The following is a 27971-nucleotide window of genomic DNA, read 5'->3' on the forward strand; positions in this document are numbered from 1 at the left end:
TGACTGGTCCAAACAAATCCATATGTAGCAGCTGTAATGGTTCATCAATTGTTGTTTCAAGCTTCTTCTGAAATGATGCTTTCCTTTGTTTGCCTTTCTGACAAGCATCACACAGACCATCCCTTGAGAATTCAACAAGAGGAATTCCTCTTACTAAGTCCTTTTTGACTAGATCATTCATTGTCTTGAAATTCAAATGGGATAGCTTCTTGTGCCATAGCCAACTCTCAACTGAACTTGCTTTGCTGAAGAGACAAGTAATAGATTCTGCATCTGTAGAGTTGAAGTCAGCTAAGTACACATTTCCTTTTCTAACTCCAGTTAGAACCACTTTGTTGTCTTTCTTACTAGTGACAACACAGGCTTCAGAATTGAAGGAAACTGTATTTCCTCTATCACATAGTTGACTGATACTCAGTAAGTTGTGCTTGAGACCATCAACTAATACAACTTCTTCAATGATGACATTCCTTGTTGAAATCAAGCCATATCCCATAGTAAACCCTTTGCTGTCATCTCCAAAGGTTATGCTGGGGCCAGCTCTCTCTTTAAACTCTGTGAGCAGGGAGAAATCTCCAGTCATGTGTCTTGAACAGCCACTGTCCAAGTACCATAGATTTCTTCTATTTTCCTGCACACCACAAAATCAATCAATTTGATTTTGGTACCCAAGTTTCCTTGGGTCCATTCTTGTTAGCCTTTCTCCTAGACTTCATTCCTCCTGCATCTTTAGACTTAGGTGAGTTTGAGTCAACCTTGGTCTTAGATGTGGTTGGTTGAGGTGTAGGGTTAGTCACAACATTATCCAGCACATTTATAGGATTATTAGACATGGATTGTGCATACATGTTATTCCACATTGGCATATTGTATGGCAATTGAGGCATACTGAATGCAGCAAGATAAGGATTGTTAAAATATGGCATGTTTGCAAAATGTGCATAAGGATTTTGTTGAGACATAACAGGCATAGCATGTAGAGGTGATACAGACATGTTAGGCATGGAAGAGGGTACAGTTATGGGAGATTTCTTAATAGATTTACAATTAGCAGATAGATGATTAACACTACTACAATGCACACAGCTTTTTCTAGGAGCATACTTATCAGGTGTGTAATTGTTATGTTTGTTAACTCCTACCTTCCCATTTCTGTTGGATTTCCTTTTGGATTCCTTTTTATCCTCAACCATCTTGAGCCTATTGTTTAACTGTTCTAAGGTCATGTGCCCTACATTCACCTTTCTGACATCTTTGGATGTGCTTGCTTCTTCTTTGACAAAGTTCTTTGAAGTTGAACCAAACTTTTTGTTGAGTTTCTTTAGATTTTCTCTTTTAGAAACATCTGCCTGTTTTAATTGAGGAACCTTCAACGGATGTTCCTTTTCTTCCTTCAACGGATAACTTTCATCATCCGTTGATTCCACATCCGTTGACAGTCCATCAATTAATTCCAGTTTCTTTTTATTTTTATCCCAGGCAGTTTCACAGAATGATTCCATTCCTTGGACTTTGGCAATTTGAGCACTTACATCCCTAGATGTTTTCCAGGCTTTAATCACCTCTTGCTCTTTCTCTAATTGATTGGAAAGTATTTCTACTTTCTTAACAGATTCAGCTAGTTCATTCTCAACAGATATACAATGCAATTTGGTTTTCTCTAGGTCAATCAACTTATTTTCTAACACAGTATTTCTATTGCTTAAAAACAGATTGTTCTCTTTGATCCTACTATTTTCTTTAGCAAGAGATTTAAGAGACACACGCAAATGATACAATTCAGTAGACATGTCATTGAAAGCATCATTGCACTCTTCTTTAGTAAGTTGTGTTAAATCAGTAGTGATTACCTGATTGCTTGATGAACTAACTTCGTTTTCTTCAGAATCAGCCATGAGAGCAAGGTTGACATAATCCACATCTTCATCCTCTTCATCTCCATCAGCTGCCCAGTCCTTTTCTTGAGTAATGAAAGCCCTTTCCTTCTGTTTGAGCAGATCAAAATATTTCTTTTTGTAATCTACTTGTTCAAATTTCTTCTTTTCAGAGGTTGGCTTTCTGCACTCACTTGCAAAGTGTCCACTTATACCACAATTAAAACACTTGAACTTGGATTTGTCCACCATGTTCTTATAGGGTTTAGTGGCTCTAGTGTTTTTCCTGAACTTCATCTTTGCAAATCTCCTGGACAAAAATGCAAGATGCTCATCAATACCATCAGAGTCATCTTGACTGGAGTTGTCTTCATTTTCAGCAACTTGCTCTTTACCCTTGTCTGATTCTGGATTTCTTACACCATCTTTGGAGCTTGATGTAGATCTCACAGTTTCTTTTCTGCATGCTTTCTCATTTTCAGCTACCAATGCAACTGAACCTCCTTTCTTTCTCCCCCTCTCCAATACCTCATCCTGTTCCAACTCTAGTTCATAAGTCTTCAAGATTCCATATAATCTTTCAAGAGTAAAGTCCTTATAATCCTGAGAGTTTCTTAAGGAAACAGTCATGGGTTTCCATTCCTTTGGTAAGGATCTCAAAAATTTAAGATTTGAATCCTTCACCTGGTACACTCTACCATACAGCTTCAGTCCATTCAACAGCTTTTGGAATCTATTGAATGTGTCATTTAAAGATTCATTCTCTTCAAAATGAAAGTACTCATACTGTTGAATGAGAAGCTGCATTTTGTTCTCTTTTACTTGTTCTGTACCTTCACACAGCAGCTGAACTGTGTCCCAAACCTCTTTGGCAGTTGAACAATTTATCACATTGTCAAACATATCCTTGTCAAGACCATTAAACAAAATGTTCATAGCCTTCTTATCCTTGTGGACTTCTTCTGTGTCTTCCATTGTCCATTCTGCTCTAGGTTTTGGAATGGATTGACCAACAGCAATTGTGGCCGTAGCAACTGTGGCTACTTTGTGGGGAATGTGAGGACCATTCTCAATGCAGTTTACATAACCTTCATCTTGGGAGAGTAGATGAAGGTGCATTTTCACCTTCCAGTGGTGATAACTGTCTTTGTCAAGAACTGGGATCTTTACTCCAATATCCTTCTTACTCATCTTTGTTAGATTCCAAGATCTTTAAACTCTTTGTGTGTCAAGAGCTTGCTCTGATACCAATTGTTATTCCTAGAGGACTAACAATGAGATTTACAGAAGGGGGGGTTGAATGTAAATCTCAAAACTTTTTCAGGTTTTGAGAAGTTTATTAAAGCAGTGTGTTCTAGATGAACAAGTGTATGAATTGCTTTGAGCTAATGCAGACAGATATATATTCAAACACAAAATGTAAAGAACACAACAAACTTTAAAAACTTTTCTGGTGGATTTGTTGTTCCACCAGAGATGGTATATTAGAAAATCTGTGTTCAACAATGTTGATCACAGCTGCATCCTAGTACAAACTAGATGAATTTTCTCTCAAGATATTTCTTAACAGCTCTGGAAAATCTCTCTCTAATTACTAGCTTCTTCTTGGTTTATATATTACCAAGTGTACAAGTGAAAAACAATATAAAATTACAATAGTAAAATAAGTTCTTCACTTGCTTCTTTTTCTGTTCACTCAAGTACTTTGTTGACTATTGCATCTTTGTACTAAAGAAGAACGGCTGCTTTTTCTGTTGATCCTGAAATTCGGCTACCACATCTCAGGCTTTCTCTGACAACCCATGTGCCTCTGTTTGTAGGTACAACTACCACTTATCAACGGCTAATTAGCAGAACATCCGTTGAAGCTTTCATCCGTTGATGACTTCATCCGTTGAAGGATGTTATCCGTTGAAGCTTTCATCCGTTGATGCATTTATCCGTTGATGCTCTCATCCGTTGAAGGATGTTATCCGTTGAAGCTTTAGAGACATCCGTTGAAGCTTAGCTTCTCATCCGTTGAAGGTCTTTAAGTCATCCGTTGATACCACTTCATTTATACAAAATTACAAGGCATGAAATATTTACAATTGGCCTTCCTATCTGCATATCATCTAGTAGTCAACATGACTCATAGTTTCTCTCAACTTCTAAGAATTACATTTTAAATACAGAGACTGAAATATGCTACAATACTAGACTTATTTCTAAGTAAAGCTACACCATCAACGGATAGCCAAAGTAGTCTTATCCGTTGAGGCTACAGACACTAAATTTCTACTTAAGTGTTTAAACATATCATCAAACTAATGCACATATATTCCTAACAATGAACTTCATCTTGCATGTCAGGATTAGAAAAATCCGGTAAAAGTACCCCTCCCGACAACGAGACTCGTTCCCGATTTACAAGATTAATTTTTAAAATGATTTTTTCGACAATTCAACCATACGGATGTTAAGATATATCAATTTTAGTCATATGAAAAAATTATTAAAAAATATGAACTTCATCTTGCATGTCAGGATTAGAAAATCCGGTAAAAGTACCCCTCCCGACAACGAGACTCGTTCCCGATTTACAAGATTAATTTTTAAAATGATTTTTTCGACGATCCAACCGTACGGATGTTAAGATATATCAATTTTAGTCATATGAAAAAATTATTAAAAAATATGAACTTCATCTTGGATGTCAGGATTAGAAAAATCCGGTAAAAGTACCCCTCCCGACAACGAGACTCGTTCCCGATTTACAAGATTAATTTTTAAAAAGTTTTTTTTCCGATGATCTTGTAGAATGTTAATGTTATTACATTTAATACTGTAAAAAATAATTTTCAATTTTCAATTTTTATACTGAAAATTATTTGATGTTATTATTATTTAAATGCAGCTACTCGTAAATTTAATATTTTTTTACTAAATCATGACTAAGATTAGGTTCCCTCCACCGGCCAATATTTCATTTCCCCCTTCTCAGATTTTGGTTTCCCCCCTTCTTTCTCAATCCCTAAACATCATACCCGGCCGCCGCTATTCAATCTCATCATACAATCTCCCTTCTCAATGTTTCCCCTTCTCTCTCCTTCTCTCTGTCTCTCCCCCTCTATCTCCCTCTCTCTCAATCTTACAACCAGAACCAATACACTTCATACACACCCACATCGATTTATGTGTACTTTTCTTCGATTTGGGGCTGTTTTCTTTTTTTCATTCTCCTATTTGTAATTGGGTTTTAATTTATGTTTCGGCATAAAGTTATGGAGGTTAAGCATTTTGGGTGTAGTAGAAGGATGAAATGGACACTACTGATTGCCATAACCCGGTATGTTCATCACTATTATCTTAAACCTCTGTTTCAGTTATCCAGAGTAATTTATGACTTAAATCCAGAGTAATTTTTATTTCAAATAGCCAATTTATGTGAATTACAAGAAGCTTGGCATCTGTAGTAGTACTACATACATACTACTTTATTTTAAGCAGAAGTACATAAGTACAGTGATAGATTATGTAGGGTTTGCAGAGGAATGCCAATCAAAGTCAGTCCAGAGGAAGGCTCCCATGGCGAAGGCTCTCTTGTAGGCAAGATCCCCGTGGGGCGACAGCCCATACGCAGCTAGAAGCATGTCAGAGAATTGATTCAGGCATGTCTTGGTAGTCTTTCTTGGTGTAGCGTGGGTAATGTAATTAGTTTTACAATTAGTTTGATTGGAGGTTTTTAACAGGAGCCCAATCTTTAATTCGTTGGAATTAGTAAGTTAATTGAGTCCTTTACAATTTTATGTTATATTTTGAGATGGTTTTTTTAGAACTAGGTGTATAATAAGCTCTGTTTCTCCTCTGGTTGGAGATGTAGCTCTGGATTTCGAAGCTGAGGCTATTTTCGATCAGGAACTCATCAATGTAAGTAACTAGATATCAGAGTTTTCGTACCACTTTCAAATTTTCGGCTAGAGTTGGTTACTCTCGAAATAACTAGTTTTTATAAATTGAGCGTCTCTTTGTACTTGGAGTTGTTCTATTGAGCACGATGCTTTTTTCTGGCTGATTATTATATTATTATTGTCTTATAACACTTTTGTTTTGATGTCTTGTTTAATTGAGATGTATGTTGTTTATCCCAAATTGTGAAATCTAAATACTTTACTGAAATGAGTAATAGGGCAGACCCTATTGAATATCAAGATTCTATTTCTGTAATGGTTTAATCTACTCCTGGATTACTTGATGAACCGATATTTGATTTGTATCTTCTAGATGATAACACTACTAGGTGGACAAAGAAGAGCAAGGTTGAGTTTATCACATAAAGCATTACGTCATTCAGAATAAAGTTGCAGCACAAAGGTGATCCCCTCCCTCTCTCTATCTCTCTCTGTCCACATGAAATAAATAGATAAATTATGAATCATTACATGTAAAAATTTTATCTGTTTTTTATGAATAGAGTAGCATTGACAACTGATTTTTACTAGCAACTAAAATCAATTATCCGTTTCACGTTGGCCACAGAATACAGATGCATTTTGTTTCTGCCAAAAAATAAAATTGGAGAACAATCAAAATAGAATTAGAATTAAACAAAAAATCGACCAAAATAATAGCTAAGATATTAATGGAAGTGCTTAGGATATTACATTCATTTTTTAGGAATTTCTCCAAAAAATCGACCAAAATAATAGCTAAGGTTCTAGTTACTAGTTAGTCAAATTATTTTTATTCCAGTTATGATACCTTTTGATTTCTTTCAATGTATAAATTTTATACTCCTATTTTTGGTGCATTGGTTTCATGTGTATTTACCTGGTGGCTATGTGTTGTGCAGATGTTGCTGCACAGGGGGTGCATCCAGGCCAATGGATGTTGCTAAAAAAAAGTAAAAGAACAGAGAAAAACCTTTTGTTTCTTATACTGAACTCCAAGCCGAGGATGGTAAGTTTATATATATATATATTTAACAGTTGGAATTTTTTCAAAAACTCTTGTAAGCAAGTCATTAGTATTGGCAAGTTGTGCAGCTTACAAATTTTTAGTTGACAGTCGAAAATGTACACAATATGCATGATTTATTGTATAAATTAGCAAATAAAAGTAAAATGACGTACTGCAAGTATGACTTGCCCTGATGGGTGTTAATGTATTATTTTGTGTTGGTAAGCCTGAGCTTAATTAGACATGGATTGAGAAGGGAATTTGTCTCTGCAAGGGTCATGTCAATTCTAGGTGTTTGGCAGCATATCTTTGGTGTTCAAGGCATCATTTTTTCTTTGTGGTCATTGACTTATGATCTAGTAATACGATGTCCATAGATTTGCCACTTATAAAAGCTTTGTAGGTTTTGATAGTTGATCTTTTTCCGTGAATTCATAATTAAGAATTCATTTTTTCCTTTTTGTGTTTTAATTTGGAGGAATGAAGGAGCGTTTTAGTGTACTGCATTAGTGGAACCTATCCCTGCCCCTATGAAACTATAGTAGCGTTATCTATTAGCTCATAATTTTCTTTCCAAAATACTTAATGAGTTGTGTTTATTTGTAACTAAATCCTGGATTCAAGTTTCTTGCCTTATGCATGTGGATTGCATATGGGCATATAGATTGCAGGTTTTACTCATTATTTTCTATTTCCTTGTGCCTCCATTTTAACTATTCTCGAAGTTCTATATATTCTTCTCATATGCGTGTAACTGTTCATGTAGCAAACTTACATGTATGATATTTGGAACAAGAACATGATGGGCAAGAACAAGTAGTAGGACTAGACGTGCCAATGGAGTGAACATTCTCTTGCTTTTTAGGCAAAAACAACGGAATATGTATGCAAATTAGTTATAGTGTACCTTAATAAGAATGTTTAGAAATAGATTTGAAGTTATAGTTGTAATTCTTGTAGAGAACCTTTGTATTATAAATTTAATTTTAATTTTGAAGTAACAATTTAATTAATATAATATCATTTTATTTTAAAATTGATTTATTTTAAATAATAAGATGAATTTTGTAAACAGTTGTGTGAAACCCACTTAAAAAATGATGAAAACCCTTGTATGTCTCATTGCATATATTTTTTTTTGAAAAAACTGTTGTCTTTTGATATTCTTTGCAATGGTTTAAATCTTTTACATCATTGTCTTTTAAACCAAAAACATTTATGACAATGGTTTTAACTAGTTAAAAGAAGTTTATAAACTGTTGTTTATGAAAACATCGAATAAGTTAACAACAATGGTTTTTCTACAAAACCATTGTTGTTAAGTTAGGTAGACAATAGTGGAATAAAGAAACTGTTGTTTAAAGAATTTCCTAACAATGGTTAATACAGAGTAACCGTTGTGAATTCTTGATTGTAACCAGTATTAAAAAATGTTGTTGAATCTCGCTTATTACAAGTGTATAAATAACCGTTGTCCAACCTTCGATCACACGAGTGTTGGATAGACAACGGAAACTCTACCTTTCACACAACGGCAAAAAACAGTTGTATGATTGCAAATATGTTGTAGTGCAAGGAAAACCAGACCACAAAAGGGTGAGATGAATCTAACACAAGTGACTGATGATGAGCCTTCTTTACTCATGGTTGTGTGTGAAAAAATTACAGACGAGGTGATTATGTTAACCGAGAACGAGGACTCGGGGACAGGCAAGGAAACAGAAGAAAATACATGGTACCTCGAGAATGGGGCTAGCAACCATATGACGGGGCACCGAGAAAAATTTGAAAAAACTTGATAGAACAATTGAGGGTGAAGCGAAATTCAGAGATGGGTCGTTGGTGAAGATTGAAGGGAAAGGCTCCATCAAAACTAAATGCAAAATGGGGAAACAAGGAATTTACACGGAGTGTACTACATACCAGCCTTACGGAACAACATAATAAGTTTGGGTCAGTTATCCGAAGAAGGGAATAAAGTTGTGCTAAATGGGGAACACTTATGGGTGTTGTGGTAGGATTTTGATGCAGGTGAAATGATTGGAAAATCATTTATATAAAATTCAAATCGAGGAAGGAAATAATCAATGTTTGCTAAGACGAGGAGAAGAGGCTACGTGGTTATGGCATAAATGCCTTGCCCACGTTAATTCAAGGCGATGTCCATGATGTCAAGAAATCAGATGGCACATGGTATTCCTTCACTTGTTCATCCAAAGGAAAATTACATCGGGTGTCTTATGTCGAAACAAACACGTAAGCCTTTTCCCTCCCAAACTAATTTTATTACAAAACACGCTTTGGAATTAGTTCACATCGATCTTTGAGGACCAATAACACCGTCCACCCCAACTGGTAATCAGTATTTTATATTTATTGTTGATGATTACACCCGTATGATGTGGGTATATATGTTGAAATCAAAATCTAAAGCTCTAACAAATTTTAGAAAATTCAAGTTACTGGTTGAGAATGGCACAAAACAGAGCATACAAGTTTTGAGATTTGACCGAGGGGTGAATTTTGCTCCAAGGAGTTCGAGAATTTTTGCAATGAGCAAGGAATTTTAAGAAACTTTACAACGCCCTACATACCACAATAAAATCGTGTTGTAGAGCGCTGTAATCGTACCGTAGTAGCCATGGCCAGGAGTATTTTGAAGGAATGACAAGTGTTCGCGAAATTTTGGGGTAAAACTGTCAGGCATGCCGTATATGTGTTGAATAAGTTACCAAAAAGGTCTCTGTCCTCTGTTACGCCACACGAAGCCTGGTTTCAAAGAAAACCAAGTCTCGAGTTATTGAGAGTTTTTGGTTGCACAACTTGGATGAAAATTCCTACAGTAAACACCACCAAGTTGGATGACAGGAGTAAATTGGTAGTGCACTTTGATCGAGAACCAGGTACCAAAGCCTATAGCTTGTTTGATCCTCTTACTCGAAGTATTCATATCAGCAGGGATGTCATGTTCAATGAAGACAAGACACAGTCATGGGAGAGTATAAGCAATACTGCCACATCTGGTGCAGATCAGGTGATATTTCATTTCCCTGAGACTGATTCATATGATCAGGTGCCTGATCCTATGATAACATCAACACCTGAAGTTGTCGTTGGATCACCACAAACTTCAGTACAACAAACTACTAAGAATCCTCAAACAGAGTCTACAGGTTTTGATGTATCTCGAGACAGGTACGATGATAGTGTGACACCACGACAGTTCAGATGTCTTAGTGATATTTATGCACACACGAATGTAGTTGAAATGATTGAGGAAGAACTACTATTGATGGGGGTTGACGAACCAATATGTTCCGAGCAGGTAGTCAAAGATCCACTATGGAAGGATGCAATGGACAAAGAAATCGATGCCATCGAGAGGAACCATACGTGGGAACTCACATCATTACCAAAGGGGCATAAGATCATTGATTTCAAGTGGGTCATTAAATTGAAAACTGATCAACATGGTGAAGTGACAAAGCACAAAGAACGACTTGTCGCAAAGGGCTATCTGTAACATTATGTGATCGATTATGAAGAGGTTTTGGCACCTGTGACAAGATTGGAGACAGTACATTTGTTGTTATCCTTGGCAGCTAATAATAATTGGGAAGTACATCATTTGGACGTCAATTCTTCTTTTTTGAATGGTGTCTAGCAAGAAGAGGTTTATGTCTCTCAACCGAAAGGGTATGCCAAGAAAGGACATGAACACACTGTTTATCATTAGTTAAAAGCCTTATACGGTCTTCGTCAAGTACCACGTGCTTGTTATGCTCATCTAAATAAATATTTGTTGAATCTTGGTTTTGAAAAGTGTCCTTTCGAATATGCGGTTTATATGAAATGCATGGGTACAGAGTCATTACTCATTGGGGTTTATGTGGACGATCTAATTGTCACTGGTACGAATAAGTCAGATATTATCAAATTCAAAGGGGAGATAAGTATAGAATTTGACATGTCTAACTTGGGCAAGTTGTCTTATTACTTAGGTTTGGAGGTAGTTTAGTGCTATGGTTTCATCAAGATTTGCCAGTCTTCTTACGCAAAGAAAGTGCTCAAACGAGCAGATATGGCTGAATGAAATTCAGTAAAGTATCCTATGGAGTATAAGTTACACCTACATGCTGATGCAAAGGGAGTAACAGTCAACCCAACACAGTTCCAGAGCATTGTGGGAGGGCTTCAATATCTTGTGCACACACGACCGGACATTGCATACGTAGTGGGGATAGTAAGTCGATACATGGAAAGACCAACCGAGTTATATATGAATGCTTTGAAAAGGATTTGTCGATATGTGAAGGGGACGATACACTATGGTTTGATGTACACAGGAGGACGTGTGAATTATATTTTGTCAGGAGTTTCAAACAGTGACTTGGCAGGAAGTGGGGACGATAGGAAAATCACCGGAGGGATGGTATTCTATCTCGATGAAAATCTTATAACCTGGGTATCTCAAAAACAGCGTTGTGTTGCTCTTTCATTTTGTGATGCCGAATTTATGGCGGCAAAAACTGCTAAATGTCAAGAAATCTGGTTATAAAGGGTACTCGGGTCTATTCAGAATGTCAAAACCGGTCCAGTCGTTATTGATAACAGGTCTGTTGTAGATCTTGCTAAAAATCCTAAATTTTATGGGAGGAGCAAGCATATTGACTTGCGTTATCATTTCATTCGAGACTGCGTAGAGAAGGGTTCGATAGTGATTAAATTTATGAGCACTAAGGAGCAACGGGCATATATTTTGACAAAGGCACTAGTAGTTACCAAGTTTGAGCAGATGAGAGGTCTGCTAAGTGTCAAGAAGCTTGAAGACGTTTAGATTGAGGGGGAGTATGTTGGGCCTTACTAATCTAAATGTGGTTTAGTTTTATTATGTCTGAATTATCTAGTTAATAAACCAATGTTTATATGTAAATGTTGGCTGGATTTGAATGAGTCCAACTAGTTGTTAGTCATTAGCATTGTAGTGGAGAAAAACTAGGATCTGAGTGCCTAGTTTATGGGAGCGTGTGTTGAGTTTTCTATTATTTTAGTACTTTATATTCTTATTTTGCAAAGAGAATAATTTCAAAGAATTTCCATACTTGTTGTCATTCTTATACGATTCATTTACTTTCAGTTTATATCTAACAGTTTAGCACTCAAGACTATTTTTTATGAATTACGTGAATTACCAGTGATGGATACAGATAAAGTAATATTAACTCACAACAATGACTAAACTTGCTTTATGTTATTTCGGAATAGATAGAATTGAAGAGATAATGAAACAAACTACATGCAGTTGTTTTTAAACATGAAAGACTATCCTATAAACCAGGAACTACATACCCGGCTTATCTCCACTACTTCCCTAAATAAACTCAACCTCTAAGACTTATTCTAGCTGCATATAACCACGTATATACACAGCTGATGTAGTCCAACATTACATGCATAAATAATAAAACAGATAGTCATATTTAGATTAAATATTTATTCCAAAAAACTCCCCTTTAATCTAAAAATGATTAAGATCCTTGACTCCCAGAAACTTACGTATTCTTCCAAACTTATCCATCGACATGGGCTTGGTGAGGATGTCTGCTCGCTGCACCTCAGTACTCATATGTTTGATCACTATAAAACCCTTCTCTACGCATTCTCGGATTAAATGATAACGAACATCTATGTGTTTGCTGCATCCATGAAATGCTAGGATCTTAGAAGATCGATAGAAGATTTATTATTAATATAAAGCACTACTGGCCCAGCTCTAACATTCATAATCTGACTTAACAGGCTATGCAACCATATTCATTGGCATGATGCAGCTGTAGCTGCCATGAACTTAGCTTCGCAGGATGATAATGCTACAGATCGTTGTTTTTGAGATACCCATGTGATTACCGATTCATCGAGATAAAAAGCCATACCACCTGTAGATTTCTTATCCACAACATCACATGCAATGATACTGTATAAAAAACCAGACAATATGTAATCACCATGACCTCTAGTATACACTAACCCGTAGTTCAGCGTCCCCTTTACATACCTCATTGTTCTTTTCACTGTATTTTGATGCAACACTGTTGGACTCTCCATGAACCTACTTACCAATCCTAATACATATACAATATAAGGACGCGTATACATGTACTAAATACCTCAAACCACCCAGCATGCTTTTATCGTCTGTGGTGTCAATCACGTTTCCCTTTTCATCCTTGTATAACTCGATCTTTGGTTCCATTGGAAACTTAGATGGATTACAATCTGATAGGCCATCTTTTCTAGTACCTTCCTTGCATAGGTAACCTGCTTAAGCTCGATATGCCCCTCTTCTTATTTTACCTCGATGCCAAGGTAATAACTCAGCTTTCCCAGGTTTCACATTTCAAACTCTTTGCTCATCTGTGACTTAAAACCAGCAATATTGTTAACATCCGTACCTGTGATGATTAAGTCGTCCACGTATATGACTATAATTAGGGTCTCTTTTCCCTCCTTTTTTATGTACACAGCATGCTCTAGGGGACACTTAATAAATCCCAGCTTATCAAGACTTCTATTCAGCTGAACATACGAAGCTCGGGGAACTTATCTAAGTCCGTATAATACTTTGAATAACCTGAAAACCTTTCACTCTTGCCCTATCTTTTCGTAGCCTTCAGGATGTTGTACGTACACCTCTTCATAGAGTTTTCCATTCAGGAAAGACGATTTTACGTCCAAATGATGGACTTCCCATAAGTTTTGAGACTCCAATGCTAGTAGAAGTCGCACTATTTACATCCTTATTACCGGGGCAAAAACCTCTTCGAAATCAATGCCATACTTTTACACATATCCTTTCACGTATAACCTCGCCTTGTGCTTTAGTATCTTCTCGTCAGTGTCCCTCTTGACTTTGTATACCCATTTAAGAGCAATTGCCTTATGACCTGGAGGTAAGTTTGTCAATTCCTAGGTCCTATTCTTCTCTATGGAGCTAATTTCGCAGTTCATGGCATGTCTCCAACAATTCTCCTTCACTGCCTCTTTTTCATATACTGGCTCATCAACCCCAGTAAATAACAACTCATCAGCCACGTTTTCATCTAACTGCACCTCCTCAGTTTTATCATATATATCATGAAGAGATCGAAAGTGACGAGGTGACACACTACCATCATATATGTTGTCAACATTATCAACTGTGTGTCCTTGACTTGCAATACTGTCACCATGAACAAGAGATGTCTGTGATGACGCCGTCTAAGGTGATTGTGTAGATGAATGTGACACAGTCTGAGGTGACTGTGTGGATGACAGATAATTGTCTCCAGTGCCTGCACTTTCACTTTGGAAACCACTGTCATCACTGTTGTTATTGTCTTTATTACTATCTTCAGTACTGGATAGTACCGCGTCATGAGTTGCATCACTGAAAACCCCTGCCACAATAAAAGAAGAAGGTGATAGATAGGTTTCATTTTTTTTGTTTTCATTATTCTAGTTCAATCCCTTTGCTTCGTCAAAGATAACATCACGGCTGACGTGCACAAAGCCTGTGTCTGGATTGAACATACGGTAGGCCTTTGTTCCTACTTCCTACCGAGATGAATAACATGTATACTTCTGCTACCCAACTTTGTTGTATGCACATTAGGAACCTTCATATATGTAATGCAACCAAAAATCAAGAGATGCTCAAATTTTGGTTTCTTTTTCGATCATGACTCATACGGTGTATCTCCTTCAAATACTGTAGTTGGGAGTCGATTTAGTAAATAAACAGCATGCCTTATGGCCTCTCCCCACATATTTGAAGGCATGTTTCTTTCATTCAGAAGGCTCCTTCCCATGGCAACCACAGTCCTATTGCGTCCCTCAACAACTCCATTATGTTGTGGAGTATAAGGTACTAATTTGGTTTCTTTTTTTACCATGACTCATACGGTGTAACTCCCTCAACTGCTCTAGTTGGGAGTCGATTTAGTAAATAAATAGCATGCCTTATGGCCTCTCTCCACATAATTTAAGGCATGTTTCTTTCTTTCAGAAGGCTCCTTCTCATGGCAACCACAGTCTTGTTGCGTCGCTCCACAACTCCATTCTATTGTGGAGTATAAGGGGCTGTAAAGTGACGAGTAATGCCCATTTCTTCACAGAATTTTATGAAATCACGGGAGTAAAATTTTCCTCCTCTGTGTGTGCGAAGTACTTTAATGACATGGTTTGATTCCTTTTTAACTTATGCCTTGAATGTTTTGAAGTGTGCAAGTGCCTCGTCCTTTGTCTTGAGCATATAAACCCACATAGCACGACTAAAATCATCAACAAATAACAGGAAAAATATATTACCAGCTCGAGTTGATGGTGAGATTGGACCACGGATGTCTCAATGGATGAGTTCAAGGCGTTCTTTAGCATATAAATTTGATTGCGCAGGAAATGGATGTCTAGCCTGTTTGGACATCAAACGGCCTTGACATATGCCCTTCTGGTGTGAGAAAGCTGGTAGCCCAAATCCCATGCTATTGTTAGACATCAAATACATGGAATTAAAATTCCCATGAATGAGCCGTGAGTGCCACAACCAAGTCATTTCATCCGCTTTTGTTAAGAGGCACATACCATCAGTATCATTTATCACCACCTTATACAATATATTATTTGCTCGCTTCACTTTCATTATCATCACATTTTCCTCATTATTCACCTACAATAAATCTCCCTTAATCAGGTATTTTGCTACCATTTTTAGACAACTGACCCAACAAGATAATATTATTGCATAAACTTGGAATAAAATATACCTCAATGAGAGTACATTCTTTGCCATCCTGAGTTGTCAAATTGATTGATCCTCTGCCATGTATTTCGACTGTTTAGCCATCCCCGAATTAGACTTCACCTCGCACCCTTTCGTCCAAATTAGTGAACTTTGAACGGTAACCTGTCATGTGGTTATGACCTCCATTGTCAAGGTACCACACAATTGTGTTCCTTTGCCTTTCGTGACCTATTCCATTCAACATTGGGTGCATTCTTTCTTCATTCAACAGAATCATTTCATCCTTAACAGGCTTACATTCTACCAACAAAAGGGTAGGTTCGTCATTATTTATTCGAGTCAAGTTCACCTCATGTGATTGATTCTTCACTCGCTTGGGCTTACGACACTCTGCAGCATAGTGACCATAAGCACTGTAATTGAAACAACATATTTTGGCTCTGTCCTGGCTACCCCTGGAAAAATCTTTGCCCCTGGTTTAATCTCTTCCCCGTGAGCTCCCCCTATTTGCTCGTTTTTGAACATCATGTTTACCAACCGCTGGTAGGTTGTGCCAGCATTGATTAAACCAAACAGCATTCCTATGTAACAGTATAACCCCCTGTCAGTGATGATGGATGTATGTTCTTGATCAGGGCCATATATCAGAATTTGATTGTAACCAGAGTATGCATCCATGAAACTCAGCAATGCATGCCCTGTTGTCGCGTCAACCAACTGATCAATTCCTGGGAGCGGGAAGCTATCCTTTGGACATGCCTTATTGAGATATGTGAAATCCACACATGTCCTCCACTTTCCGTTCAGCTTTTTCATAAGCACTGGATTTGTAAGCCATTCGGGGTAGAATGATTCTTTGATTAGTCCCACCTCCAATAACCGGTCTACTTCTTCTTTTAATGCTATCGCCCTTTCCCCGCTCACCAGGCGGCATTTTTGACGTATGCCTGTACAATTCGGGAAGATGTTCAACCGGTGATACATTATCTCTGGGTCGATTCCCACCATGTATGAATGACTCCATGCGAAGACATCAAGATTTACAATTAAGAAGCGGGTAAGACTTCCCCTCGTTTCATCATCTAACTGGGATCCCACTTTCAAAACCTTGTTCGGGTCATCTTTGTCAACCGGAATAGATATTGTGTCTTCGGCCGATCCCATCTTTTCGGCGGGCATAGGGATCCTGGGATCCAAATCGAAATCAAAGTCTCGGGGGTCCTCGACTTCCACTTTTGCATCTGAGGGCGCGTCCCCATGAGTGGGAGCATCTACCTCAGGACAAGGCATAGTTTTGTGCAACGCAGGTGAAGAGGGCGCTTCCTCATATGGAGGAGAATCAACCTCAATTCCATTTTTATTCTTGAAAGGCGCGTCCTCCCTTTGAGGAGCATCCACTTTGAAGTTATTTCGGAGAACTTTCAAAATCTCACTTCTTCCTTCCAATTTCTCCCCGTTAACCTCCTTCTGCATGATCTCCTCTGCATGGTTCACCACAACTTCTTCCACACTACGGATCCTCGAAACACTCCCCAAAGTTAAAACAGAGTTCCCAGTGACATAGGTTTCTTCCTCTTCGGGGCCTTCTACGAAATAGTGGGCATGAACTTCTCCGCTTTGTTTTGTATGAATGTCCTCCGTACCCTCAAATGGGAGACCCTTTCCCTCGTACCGTCTCCTGTGGAATTCTTTAACAGCCTTGTGATAGCAGTCGCGTGACTCGTATTGCGACCCTCTCAGACTGCGTACTCCGTTTGGTGTTGGGAACTTTATCATCAAGTGATGTATTGAGGTTATCACCCTGAACGCTCGTAACCAAGGTCTGCCGACTAACATGTTGTGCGCGGAATCCTGATCCAGCACTTTGAAGTCTATCATTTGAGTGACCGAAAAAGCTCCTTCACCGAGTGTGACGGGAAGCGTAAACGAACCCATAACTCTCACTGCTTCTCTAGTAAAGCCATAGACGTGTGCATCTTCAAATTACATGTCGCTATCCGAGAAACCCAATTTTTTGTATGTGCTGTAATACTAGATGTTCGCAGAACTCCCATTATCCAAGAAGACTCGATGTACATTCATTGCACCAATAAGCATGGTAATCACCAACGCATCGTTGTGGAGATGATGCACCCACCTTAATTCTTTTTCCTTAAATGTAATGTCAGTGGACTCTCCCTTAAAGATCTTCGGAGGTCTATCTTCCAAGCTTTGAATGTTGATGAGTGGCGGATGTTGCGCCTCTCTCGCGTTTCTTTTCAATGCTCGATTACTATCACCAACAAAAGGGTGTCCTCCAAAAATCGCCCTGATACTGTCAACCCTCTGAAACATAACTTCTGCTATTTTTTCAACATCTTCCGCTCGCGGGGGCTATCTTTCATCCTTACCCTTGTCATCGCTTCCCCTGCGTTATTTCACCTTGTCAATCCATTCTCCCAGGTACGCAGCCTTGATCAATTCATCAATTTCATCTTTTAGGTGACGACACTCGTGGGTGTCATGGCCGGTGGACTCATGGTAATCATAATACTTCTTTTTGTCTCTGCTTTGCCATGAAGTTAGACGGTCGGGCTTCTTGAAGATTCCTCTTTCCTTATTTACCTCAAAGATATGATCAATGGATGCCGCCAACGGTGTAAAATTGCTGACCCTTCTCTTATAGTTCGATGGCGGGCTCCACTCTCTTCGCGTGTTCACGGTGTTCACTCTATTAGGGCTTCTAGCATTCCTCCGATAAACTGGGCTCAAGGATCTATCCCTTCTCTTGAATCGCCCCTTGGAGTTATGGGTTGTCATTCTTTTTTATCTCTGGAAGTGACTGTTCAATTGTTTTGAATGATTCTGCCTGCGCAAGTACATCAGCTAATGACACAGGGTCCTTTCCTTGCAGGTGCTTCCAGAAATCCGTTCCCACACGCAATCTAGCTATAAGAAGTATTTTCAGCATTTCATTAGTTGCACCCCTTACCAAAGTGGATTCTGCATTAAACCTTTTGAAGTATGAAGTTAAACTTTCTCCTTCCTTCTGTTTCACATTAGCCAGTGTGGTAACTGGTGGTGTGTACTTCACTGCGGCTTGAAATTGAGTCAAAAAAAAAGTTCTCATATGTTCGCAGGATGTGATCACACCTGGACCAAGTTTTTGGAACCACTGCTGAGCGCCTTCTCTAAAAGTGGCCGCCAGAAGACGGCATCGAGCCAAATCAGGTACTTGATATACATCCATTTCAATGTTAAAGCGCCCCAGGAATTCTACATGATCAGAATTCCCATGAAAACGCAAGTCATTGGTTGTGTTCCTGTATCCTGCACGCAATTGCGCCTCTCTCACAACAGCAGGAAAAGGAGAAGGAGCTTGCGCAGTCGCGGTTACTCTTCCTCCCTCAAGATGGTTGAGCAGCCTCTTGAGATCGTTCATATTAAACATCCCTACTCCAGGAATGGTTTGAACATTAGGCTATTGGGGTTACTCTGCGACCTGTTGTAGCTCCCTTTGATTACCCCCCGGGTGTAACGGTGGATCTCGCTGCCCCTCGCCCTGAGGCTGCGGCTGTGGCACGTTACCATCTTAGTTTTGAACATTTTTCCGCACTCTTACTTGAATTCGACCACCGTCCTGGTTATGAGGACGCGCCCTGGTGCCATTACCCGTACCACTGTGAGAAACTACAGGGATAACGACAGGGGCTTCTTCAGTGGAGGGTGCTCCATCTCTCCTACCATTGTAGGGTGTTATTCCGTATTGGTATCTCATCATTCTTCGTTCATTCCTCTGATATCCTCGGTAGTAATTCCCGGACCTTCCTCGCGGAGGGGCACGCTCGTGCTCGTGGTGCCGCGCCCTATCATCCCTTTGGAATGCAGGGGGCACACGCGTTGTGTCACGGGGCCTCGCCTCTCCAGTGTTCCTTCCTTTTGCCATTCTACCAGCAACATCCTCAAATCGTCATATTCCAACCTTATGCCAAGCCTTCTTTTCAAGGTTAAAAGATCCCTTCCTTCCTCATCTTAATTTTGAGTGTTCATTATATGACGACACTCATCCATCGTACGCCCAGACCAATGTAGGCGTGGCACCACCTGGTTACCAAGGCGAGGCCTTTCTCTCCCATCAGTGTCATCATCGATAAGCTCCATAATAGGCTCTACATCATCAGAATATTCCAAGCGCCACAGAGTGATTCGCGGGTTTTCCCCACTGCCCTGGGTATCTCCTTCAACTACCGGTGCCTTCCCCACGACATCGCCGTGACGGGGAAAATGACGACCTCTCCTCGTTCTCCGACGCTGCACCGTGTTCAGTCTTGAGTGAAAACTATTAAGAGTATCCCCTATGCGATACAACTGCTCCAAGATATCAGCGTTACTGATGAGAACTGGTGGTGTTCCCCCACATCCGGAGCTCTTTGTGGATCCGCCATGTTTTTGGGAACGTAGGGTTCATGGCGAGTGTAGCCTCCCCCGCCTTCTCCTTCAGATCTGCTGTCACTTCCATCATAAGAACTTCCATCACGATTATAAGACATCTTTTCCTCCTAAAATTATGACCATAATTAGCACCCCACCTTCTAGCGCCAATTTGTTGACGGAGGGATCTGGTAACAACAAAGATTCAGGTTTTTCACCGGAACAAAGATCTGTGACAGTGGTTCATTGCCGGAAAATCAAGCAGTGTATGGTGGTTTGTGGTTATTTTAGGATGAGATTGATCAAAGTAAGTGGTAGCTCTCTTATCAGCTCTCAACTTCTTACCCTCTCAATGTGCCTACGTACCCTTTATATAGGGATCAAGCCTGACGTAGTTCTTGTAGAACAAGAAATCTAATGGGCTTAGACTTCTTATTCCTAGGCCCGGTAGAAGACCATCCGAAGTCTGTCTTCTGCTAGCTTTAGGAATCTCCAACTATGACGCCCAACCGCGAAGGCCAAAGGCTCGTCCTTAATCGCAGGACTTCATGGATAATGCATCTCCCTGCGCAAGAATAAAACTCCGCTACAGCTATCTCCCTTGATTTATGAACACAGGTATAGCCACGGTTCAGCCCAAGTGCCGGACGCATCCATGTCCCCCGAATGAGGATAACCCACCAGATAACAGGACAGGTGATCCCAAGCTCTTGGGTGCAAAGTGCAGGATGACTCCAAAGTTCTCCACCGAGGACACCCGTTGAATACAAGAATAGAGTTTCCAAAGCACACACCAAAGTTAACCCCGCATCCCCAACGAGGACACCCGTTGAATACAGGAGGAGGCCTTCAATCATCAGGCATACCCCTGGAGGCCTTCAAGCTTTTCACAGACATCCCTCTCCTTGACCGTCTCAAGGAGGGAATTCTTCAAAGGGTACCTGCAACAAATATATTAGTAAAAATAACCTTCATTGCTCCTATCCATGCAAGTTTTGTCCTGATGTAACCATTGAGAACACATAGACCAATCACAGGACGCGTCCTAACACATTGGGCGCGTCCTCACCCTCATAAAACTTGCACCGTCTCCTCAAAAACCATCATGCAAATTATTCCACTTATTAGGGCGCGTCATGATCAAGGCAGACGCGTCCTCCAGCGTCTATTGCCACAAGACCATATTTGCCAAGTACTCTAACCATGGTTGACGCGTCCACATAGCTTGGGCGCGTCTTATACTGATCACGCACTCTCATGCTTCGTCATTACCAGACTATAACACATCTTCTCACAAGTAGGCGCGTCCTCTGTGCCTGGACGCGTCCTATTCTTCTACAACGCAATACCGAGTTTGACCGCACGTAATCCACATTTGACCCGAGTAAATTCAATGCCAAATTTTGGGTATAACAGATGTTAGCTGGAAAGTCCGGAGGGCTGCTCTAAAATGTTTAGCAGCTTTAATTATTTCTCGTCCGGAGATGCTCCCAAAGCTGTATGTGGAGGTAATATCAATTCTTAGATGGCTTCAAACTCCGGCGTGCTTAAAGTTTTATTTCTCATTTTTATTTTGACTTTGTAGAAGCTGTTGTTCATAATTAACTCATTAGTCAACTAATTTTGCTTTAACCATTTTACAAAGTAACTAATTTTAATAGGTCTTCATTAAATATTTCTTTTCTGTACAACAAAAAAAATCATGTAAAAACCTGTGCAAAAGTTACTATAAGGCTGCAAAAACATAGAAAAGAAAATAGAAGTATATGAAAGTACAAAGAAAGGGCATGCAAGTTTGTACCTGCTATGTTTCGAACAAAAGGAAAGTAAGTCACCCTAAATGGTTATGAACTACTGTACCTGCAGGCTTGCCCGAAATTGATGGACAGATTCGGAGAAAAAGAAGAAGTTGTTAAGGTTAGGACCGACAAACTGTATGTTTTATCCTCTTTTATCGAATGCTAGCTGATCTAATTCTCAGATCTTCCTAATGTAGATGGATGTGTTCAATACTTTTAATGAGCTACTACGCCAGACATGAAATGCCAGGAAGGGGCAGAATGAAGATGGGCCCAGGTAAATTTGCACTGTATTTATATATTTCTAATCTTTTGCCTTATCATCTTAAAATACTTTCAAAATCTGATTATGTGTAAAAGGTAAATACATATCAGTGTGTGTTAAAACCTGTGGATACATTTCGGTGAGTGTTAAACTCACACTACAACAAAATAGGCCAATTACGACGGTCAACTTACGGATGGAAAAATACGCGCCCAACTTACAACGGATAAAAGTAAAATGTCGTAATTATTTATGACGAAATCCAAAATCGTCGTAAGTTTAGTATTTTATTAATAAAATTATGCACGATACGATTAACAAAAATGAAAATTATTTGAAGTTGTGATGATTTATACATTTCGTCGTAAGTTAATTATTTTTATTAAAATTTACGATGAAAAATAAAAATCGTCGTACGTTATCAAAGAGGGAAATTTAACTTTTCCCCAAACTTTTGGCGGGAAAATAAAAATCATTTAAAATTGCGACGATTTGAACATTTCGTCGTAAGTTAAATATTTTTACTAAAATTATAATTTGAAATTAAACAAAAAATATATTTCACCTAAATTTATGATGAAATATTTGTGACAGAAAACATTTGAACATCTAATTTAAGACGGAAATTAAAATTCGTCGTAAGTTATCAAAGAGGGAAATTTAACTTTTCCCCAAAATTTTGGCGGTAAATTTGACTTATCTCCATTTCTTTGTAGATAATAATTTATGGCGGATTCCGGCATAAAATAACACATGATTTTTGATAATTTCAATTTTTAAAAAATAATATTTCATGATCCAACCATATTAATGTCATCATTTATTTGTTTGGGTGACATTTCAAGAATTACAGAAAAAAATTAAATATTTTTATAAAATAATTTAATATGAAACATTGATTATCATTAATATATATATATATATTGTCATCCATACGGTTGGATTGATGATTTTTTTTTAAATAATCGAAACACAAATTCAGAACTAATTATCAGTTAGTTGTATTATTAGAACTGATGTTTGACTCTTAAAATGGAAACCAACTAAAATTATTTTGATATAAAATTTTGGTTATATCACTAATATATATATATTGACATTCATACGGTTGGATCGTTGAAAAATATTTTTAAAATAATCGAAACACGAATTTAGGATTAAACACTAGTTAGTCGTAACAGTCAAACTGATGCTTAAGTTTTAAAATGGCAAACCAAATAAAACTATTTTGATATGAAATTTTGGTTATATCATTAATATATATATATATATATATATATATATATTGACATCCATAAGGTTGTATCATTGAAAAATATATTTAAAATAATCGAAACACTAATTCAGGATTAAACACTTGTTAGCTGTACTAGTCAAACTAATGTTTAACTGATGAAATTATTTTGATGTGAAATTTGGTTATATCACTAATATCTATATCTATTGATATCTATACAGTTGGATTGTTGAAAAATAGTTTTTAAAATAATTGAAACACTAATTCAGGATTCCGTACTAATTAGTTGTACAAGTCAAACTGAAGTTTTACTGTTAGAATGGAAACAAATAAAATTATTTTGATATGAAACTTTTGTGATATTACTAATATATATATATATATATATATATATATATATATATATATATATATTGACATCCATACAATTGGATCGTTGAAAAATAATTTTTAAATAATCAAAAGACCAATTCAGGATTCAACACTAGTTATTTGTACTAGTCAAACTGATCTTTGATTGTTAAAATGGCAAACGAAATAAAATTATTTTGATATGAAATTTTTGTTATATCACTAATATATATATATATATATCTATTGAAATCTATACGGTTGGATCGCTGAAAAATATTTTTAAAATAATCGAAACACCAATTCTGGATTAAACACTAATTAGTTGTACAAGTCAAACTGATGCTTGACTGTCAAAGTGGCAAATCAAATAAAATTATTTTGATATGAAATTTTGGTTATATCACTAATATATATATATATTGAAATCCATACGGTTGGATTGTTGAAAAATATTTCTAAAATATTTGAAACAACAATTCAGGATTAAACACTAGTTAGTTGTTCCAACAGTTTTGATTGTTTTTTGTTGTATTTTATAGAATTTAAATCGAAAGCCGAAAATTGTGGGAAATTGAAAAATCGGAATTTGCTATTCTAAAACAACAAACTTACGACGGTTGTTCATCACATATTCCGTCGTAAGTTGGCCCCAACTCCCAGAATACAACATTCTTTTCTGTCAGAAGTTACTAATTTATGACGTATAATTGCGTAGTAAATTTATGTTATATTTTATCAAAAATAGGTCCCACAAGGAAGCATCCGACGATTCCTCCGTCATAAGTAACTAACTTATGACGGAATATATTTCGTTGTAAATAGATTTATTATTTTATTGGGTATGTGTCATCGTAAATAGATTTATTATTTTATTGGGTATGTGGGCCCCTACTTCCTAACTTGCGACGCAATTTTATCTTGTGACGAAAAAACGAACTTACTACTCGACCAAAAACGATTATTTTTTTCCATCTTAAATTTCTCAATTACAACGATTTCAGTTCAAAAAAACCGTCGTAATTGGCCAGATTTGTTGTAGTGTCAAGATGTTTTTTGGGAAAATATTTTAGGTATGGTTATCCTAATTTAGAGTTATATACATAATATGGTTATCACATATTTGAGAGCTGGTAATAAGTGGTTTTGGAACCAATCCAAACCTTTTTAAAAAATTTTATTTTCAGTTGAATCATGTTATTTATTTTGGTTTTGTTTTGTCAGTTATATAATTTTCTGTCCATATCGCCAGGTCTCATGCAAATGTATTAACTGATTATCGATTTCTTGCTCCACCTTAGCGGGTCTATCTAGCATCTCTCAAGAAGTTTCTTGTCCTTCATTCCTTCAGAAAATAATATACTTACTTAAGGTATATGAATATCATTGCTTATTGAATTTTTTGTCTCTATTTGTCCAGCAGTCCAATAAATTTCTGCAGGTTGCCGCACTTTTAGTTTTGAAAGAACTTGTGGTTGTCTTGCCGGTCTGCGTGGCAGACAATTTTAAAATTCTCCTTCCAGAGATACAAAATGCCTTGTGTGTAAGTATTATTCCACGTTTTACTAATCTACCTTCAGCTTGCAAATTTTTATATTATCCAACTTCTTAGCTTGTTATTTTTTCTGTTATCTTTAGGACAAGTCCTCTACCTCAGCTTTGAAGCTTGAGGCTCTTATATTGACAAGATTAGTGTTAGCTTCAAATTCTCCTACCGTGTTTTACACTTACATTGAGGTAAATTTAAACGTTTCCTAATTGTGTTTATGATTGCTTAAGAATTAAGATTGAATTTAAGTTCAAATTGCGGACTATCTTATTTTATATTAAGTAACTTTTACAGGAAAGCCCTTACACAACATCTTATATTAAGTGTTAGAATATTAATATAAGTTCCTAAAAGTAACCCCCTTCTCCCGAAAAGCTATCAAACTATTTGCGATAATTTTCTCACGAGTCATGTTATAAGTCATAAATAACCTATAGTTGGATTAAAATCAATTATTTAGTAACACCCAATTCCTGTAATTTCCTGCCATTAGTTTTGATACAAGGAAAGGTTAGGACTAGAAATTTCTGAAACTTGGCATCTTTATCAATTATCTGGGGGAACATGTCTGTTTGAGAAGGGTGGGCTGTGGTTACATAAAAGTCATTTATGCTGCATTTTTTTCCATTTCTATCATTTAGTGCAAGAATTACATTTATAGAATGAAGGTTAGGTCATAAATTCCTGCAATATTATGCATGTAATCAGGGTCGGCCCTAAAGATTTGGACCCCCAGGTCAACTTATAAAATGATGCACTTTTTTAAGTAAATTAATATTTTTATTGTAATTATAAAGCTGGTTGTCCACACTAAATAAAATGATGTGATAATGTCACAGTCACATAGAACATGCATGCATAATCTTCTTCTAAAGCTAAGCTAATCTAATGTCAAGATCATATCTCTTCATCAATTATACATAAAAGAAACAGTTACTGCAGTGACGTGTTTGCCCTAGCTGTTGTGCTTGGTCAGATATTTTCCCTTCCTCCTTTCATCTTCTTTTCTGTTACAGGATATTTCTCGTCCTATTTTATTAGCTGTCCGTGACAGTTATTACAAAGTTACCGCTGAAGCATTAAGAGTATGTGATGAGATTGTTCGTGTTGTCCGCTGACTATTCTTGCAAATCGGATGGGAAATGAGATAACTCGACTTGCAGCTGTAAAGGTGCATAATTTAAATTTTAGTCGTAACATGCATAACTAAATATATATGTTTATATCTCATGTTGTTTCTCTTCAATTTAATTTTTAAATATCTGGTTTATTTTCCAGGCCTTCTCACTGATTGCTGCTTCTCCAATGCACCTAGACCTATCCTGTGTCCTAGAGCATGTTATGGCAGATCTGACTGCATTTTTACGAAAGGTACAAGAAGCTAGAAGCTAGAAGCTAGCAATGTCTAATAAACTTATACTGTTATTATTACTATCTACTACCCCTCTCTCTGGCCCATTGTCAGGCATTTGACTTTTTTCACTTATCTTTAGCACTTTTGAAAATATAGTTAGATTTCACATTTTTCATCTTTTTTTCTGAATTAAAATTTAAAAACATATTAATTTAGCAAAAAAAAAAAAAAATATACATTCAAAACATATTGATATGTGTGAAAATGTCAAATTCCCTATATTTTGGATCAATGGGATAGTACAAATTTCTCTTTTCTTTATTTATGTTTTTTCAATGAAGTTGTTGATGTGGTTTGTATCTTGTTCAATATAGGATGATCAAGCATTGAGAGATGCAACCATTAAAACACTTGATACACTAGTTAAGGGTTACGGTGCTACTCCTCAAGTACTGAAGATGACACCAGGAAGGCCTCAGAAAAAGAGATCAAATAAAAATGATATGGTGGAAGAAAATGTGGCAGTCAAAGAGCAGAGGTGTGTTAGGAATTCTTCCAACTCGGCAAATGGTCCAGGAGAGCTGCGACGTTCAGCCAGGGTTAGAACTCCAAATCCCAAGTACCAGTCCTAGAGCAATGTATATTTAGTTTATATATGAAATAATTATTACCAGCCTGTAACCCCTCCTATGCACCAGCTACCTAATCAAGGGTTAAATGGTTTATTTTTTATATATTTAATTTTTTTTATTTCAATTTATTTATCTTTCAACTATAATGGCCTTTTGTGTTCTTTGTGATTGAAACTTAATTTGTTTTATTCTATCTTAAGAGATTAAAAAATTTAATAACAAAAATTTTTATTTTCTTAAAAGCTTTAGTTTTTTCGTGGTAAAAACTTCATTTAATAATTTTTATATTTGTTATAATCTTATAGAAGGCATATATATTCTCAAGATGAGTTTACTCAATTTGAATTTCTTTTTCATTTTCCCTTTAATTGGTATAGTTGTACAATTTATATATCCCTAAGTGTACTCCTTTTTTTCTTTATGAACAACAACTATGTAGACATGTCCCGGACAAACTAAATATAAGAAATATAGTGAAGAGGTTGATAATAGTAACTTAATTCAATTATTATATATTAATTAATAACATGCGAAATATATGGAGGGTTTCTGCTAAGATTTACATTAGTAGAGTTTTATCAATGATGGGAGTGTGCAAGTGTTGGTAGTTATGTAGGATATGTAATAATTGAATTATTATATATTAATTAATAACGTGCGAAATATATGGAGGTTTTGTGTTAAGACTTGCATTAGTAGAGTTTTGCCTATGATGGGAGTGATGGGAGTGTGCAAGTGTTGAGAGTTATGTAGGATATGTAATTTTACTTTTAATTATACGGA

At 37.1% G+C, this 27971-nt stretch overlaps 3 protein-coding genes and 2 long non-coding RNA genes across 6 annotated transcripts; 3 read left to right on the top strand and 2 right to left on the bottom strand.

The window, feature by feature from the left end:
- Positions 1-4957: 4957 nt before the first annotated feature.
- Positions 4958-7332, top strand: LOC141720880 (uncharacterized). 2 transcript variants are annotated; one of them, XR_012574580.1, is made up of 4 exons: positions 4958-5202; positions 5386-5783; positions 6154-6227; positions 6706-7332. It is a non-coding gene; the product is annotated as an uncharacterized LOC141720880 (long non-coding RNA). The 2 variants fall into 2 exon arrangements; XR_012574581.1 differs by having other exon boundaries at positions 5395-5783.
- Positions 7333-10923: 3591 nt separating this feature from the next.
- On the top strand, positions 10924-11370 carry LOC141706997 (secreted RxLR effector protein 161-like). The gene has a single exon (XM_074509936.1). The coding sequence runs from the start codon at positions 10924-10926 to the stop codon at positions 11368-11370; it is 447 nt and encodes a 148-aa protein (XP_074366037.1).
- A 960-nt stretch (positions 11371-12330) lies between these two features.
- Positions 12331-13065, bottom strand: LOC141707005 (uncharacterized). Its single transcript, XM_074509950.1, has 4 exons — positions 12987-13065; positions 12868-12934; positions 12720-12786; positions 12331-12531 (listed from the first exon to the last, which is right to left on the bottom strand). The coding sequence occupies exons 1-4, from the start codon at positions 13063-13065 to the stop codon at positions 12331-12333; spliced, it is 414 nt and encodes a 137-aa protein (XP_074366051.1).
- A 4557-nt stretch (positions 13066-17622) lies between these two features.
- LOC141707007 (uncharacterized) lies at positions 17623-19516 on the bottom strand. The gene is made up of 4 exons (XM_074509962.1): positions 19243-19516; positions 18452-18900; positions 18013-18369; positions 17623-17916 (listed from the first exon to the last, which is right to left on the bottom strand). Exons 1-4 carry the CDS (start codon positions 19514-19516, stop codon positions 17623-17625), a joined length of 1374 nt encoding a protein of 457 aa, XP_074366063.1.
- Positions 19517-25126: 5610 nt separating this feature from the next.
- LOC141720882 (uncharacterized) lies at positions 25127-26317 on the top strand. The gene is made up of 3 exons (XR_012574582.1): positions 25127-25196; positions 25292-25390; positions 26219-26317. It is a non-coding gene; the product is annotated as an uncharacterized LOC141720882 (long non-coding RNA).
- The last annotated feature ends 1654 nt before the right edge of the window (positions 26318-27971 follow it).

This window comes from Apium graveolens, chromosome 1 (genome assembly GCF_009905375.1).
Source record: "Apium graveolens cultivar Ventura chromosome 1, ASM990537v1, whole genome shotgun sequence".
NCBI lineage: Eukaryota > Viridiplantae > Streptophyta > Magnoliopsida > Apiales > Apiaceae > Apium > Apium graveolens.

What these genes read in the sequence shown, in the direction of transcription:
- LOC141706997 (XM_074509936.1), top strand. Translation starts at nt 10,924, where the DNA reads ATGGAGTATAAGTTACACCTACATGCTGATGCAAAGGGAGTAACAGTC.
- LOC141707005 (XM_074509950.1), bottom strand. Translation starts at nt 13,065, where the DNA reads ATGGAACCAAAGATCGAGTTATACAAGGATGAAAAGGGAAACGTGATT. An exon ending in CGATAAAAGCATGCTGGGTG is followed by an intron (nt 12,935 to 12,986) that starts GTTTGAGGTATT and finishes TATATGTATTAG; the next exon opens with GATTGGTAAGTAGGTTCATG. An exon ending in ACAGTGAAAAGAACAATGAG is followed by an intron (nt 12,787 to 12,867) that starts GTATGTAAAGGG and finishes TTTTTTATACAG; the next exon opens with TATCATTGCATGTGATGTTG.
- LOC141707007 (XM_074509962.1), bottom strand. Translation starts at nt 19,516, where the DNA reads ATGGCAAAAGGAAGGAACACTGGAGAGGCGAGGCCCCGTGACACAACG. An exon ending in AGTTTCTCACAGTGGTACGG is followed by an intron (nt 18,901 to 19,242) that starts GTAATGGCACCA and finishes AATTGCGTGCAG; the next exon opens with GATACAGGAACACAACCAAT. An exon ending in TGGGAGAATGGATTGACAAG is followed by an intron (nt 17,917 to 18,012) that starts GTGAAATAACGC and finishes GTTATGTTTCAG; the next exon opens with AGGGTTGACAGTATCAGGGC.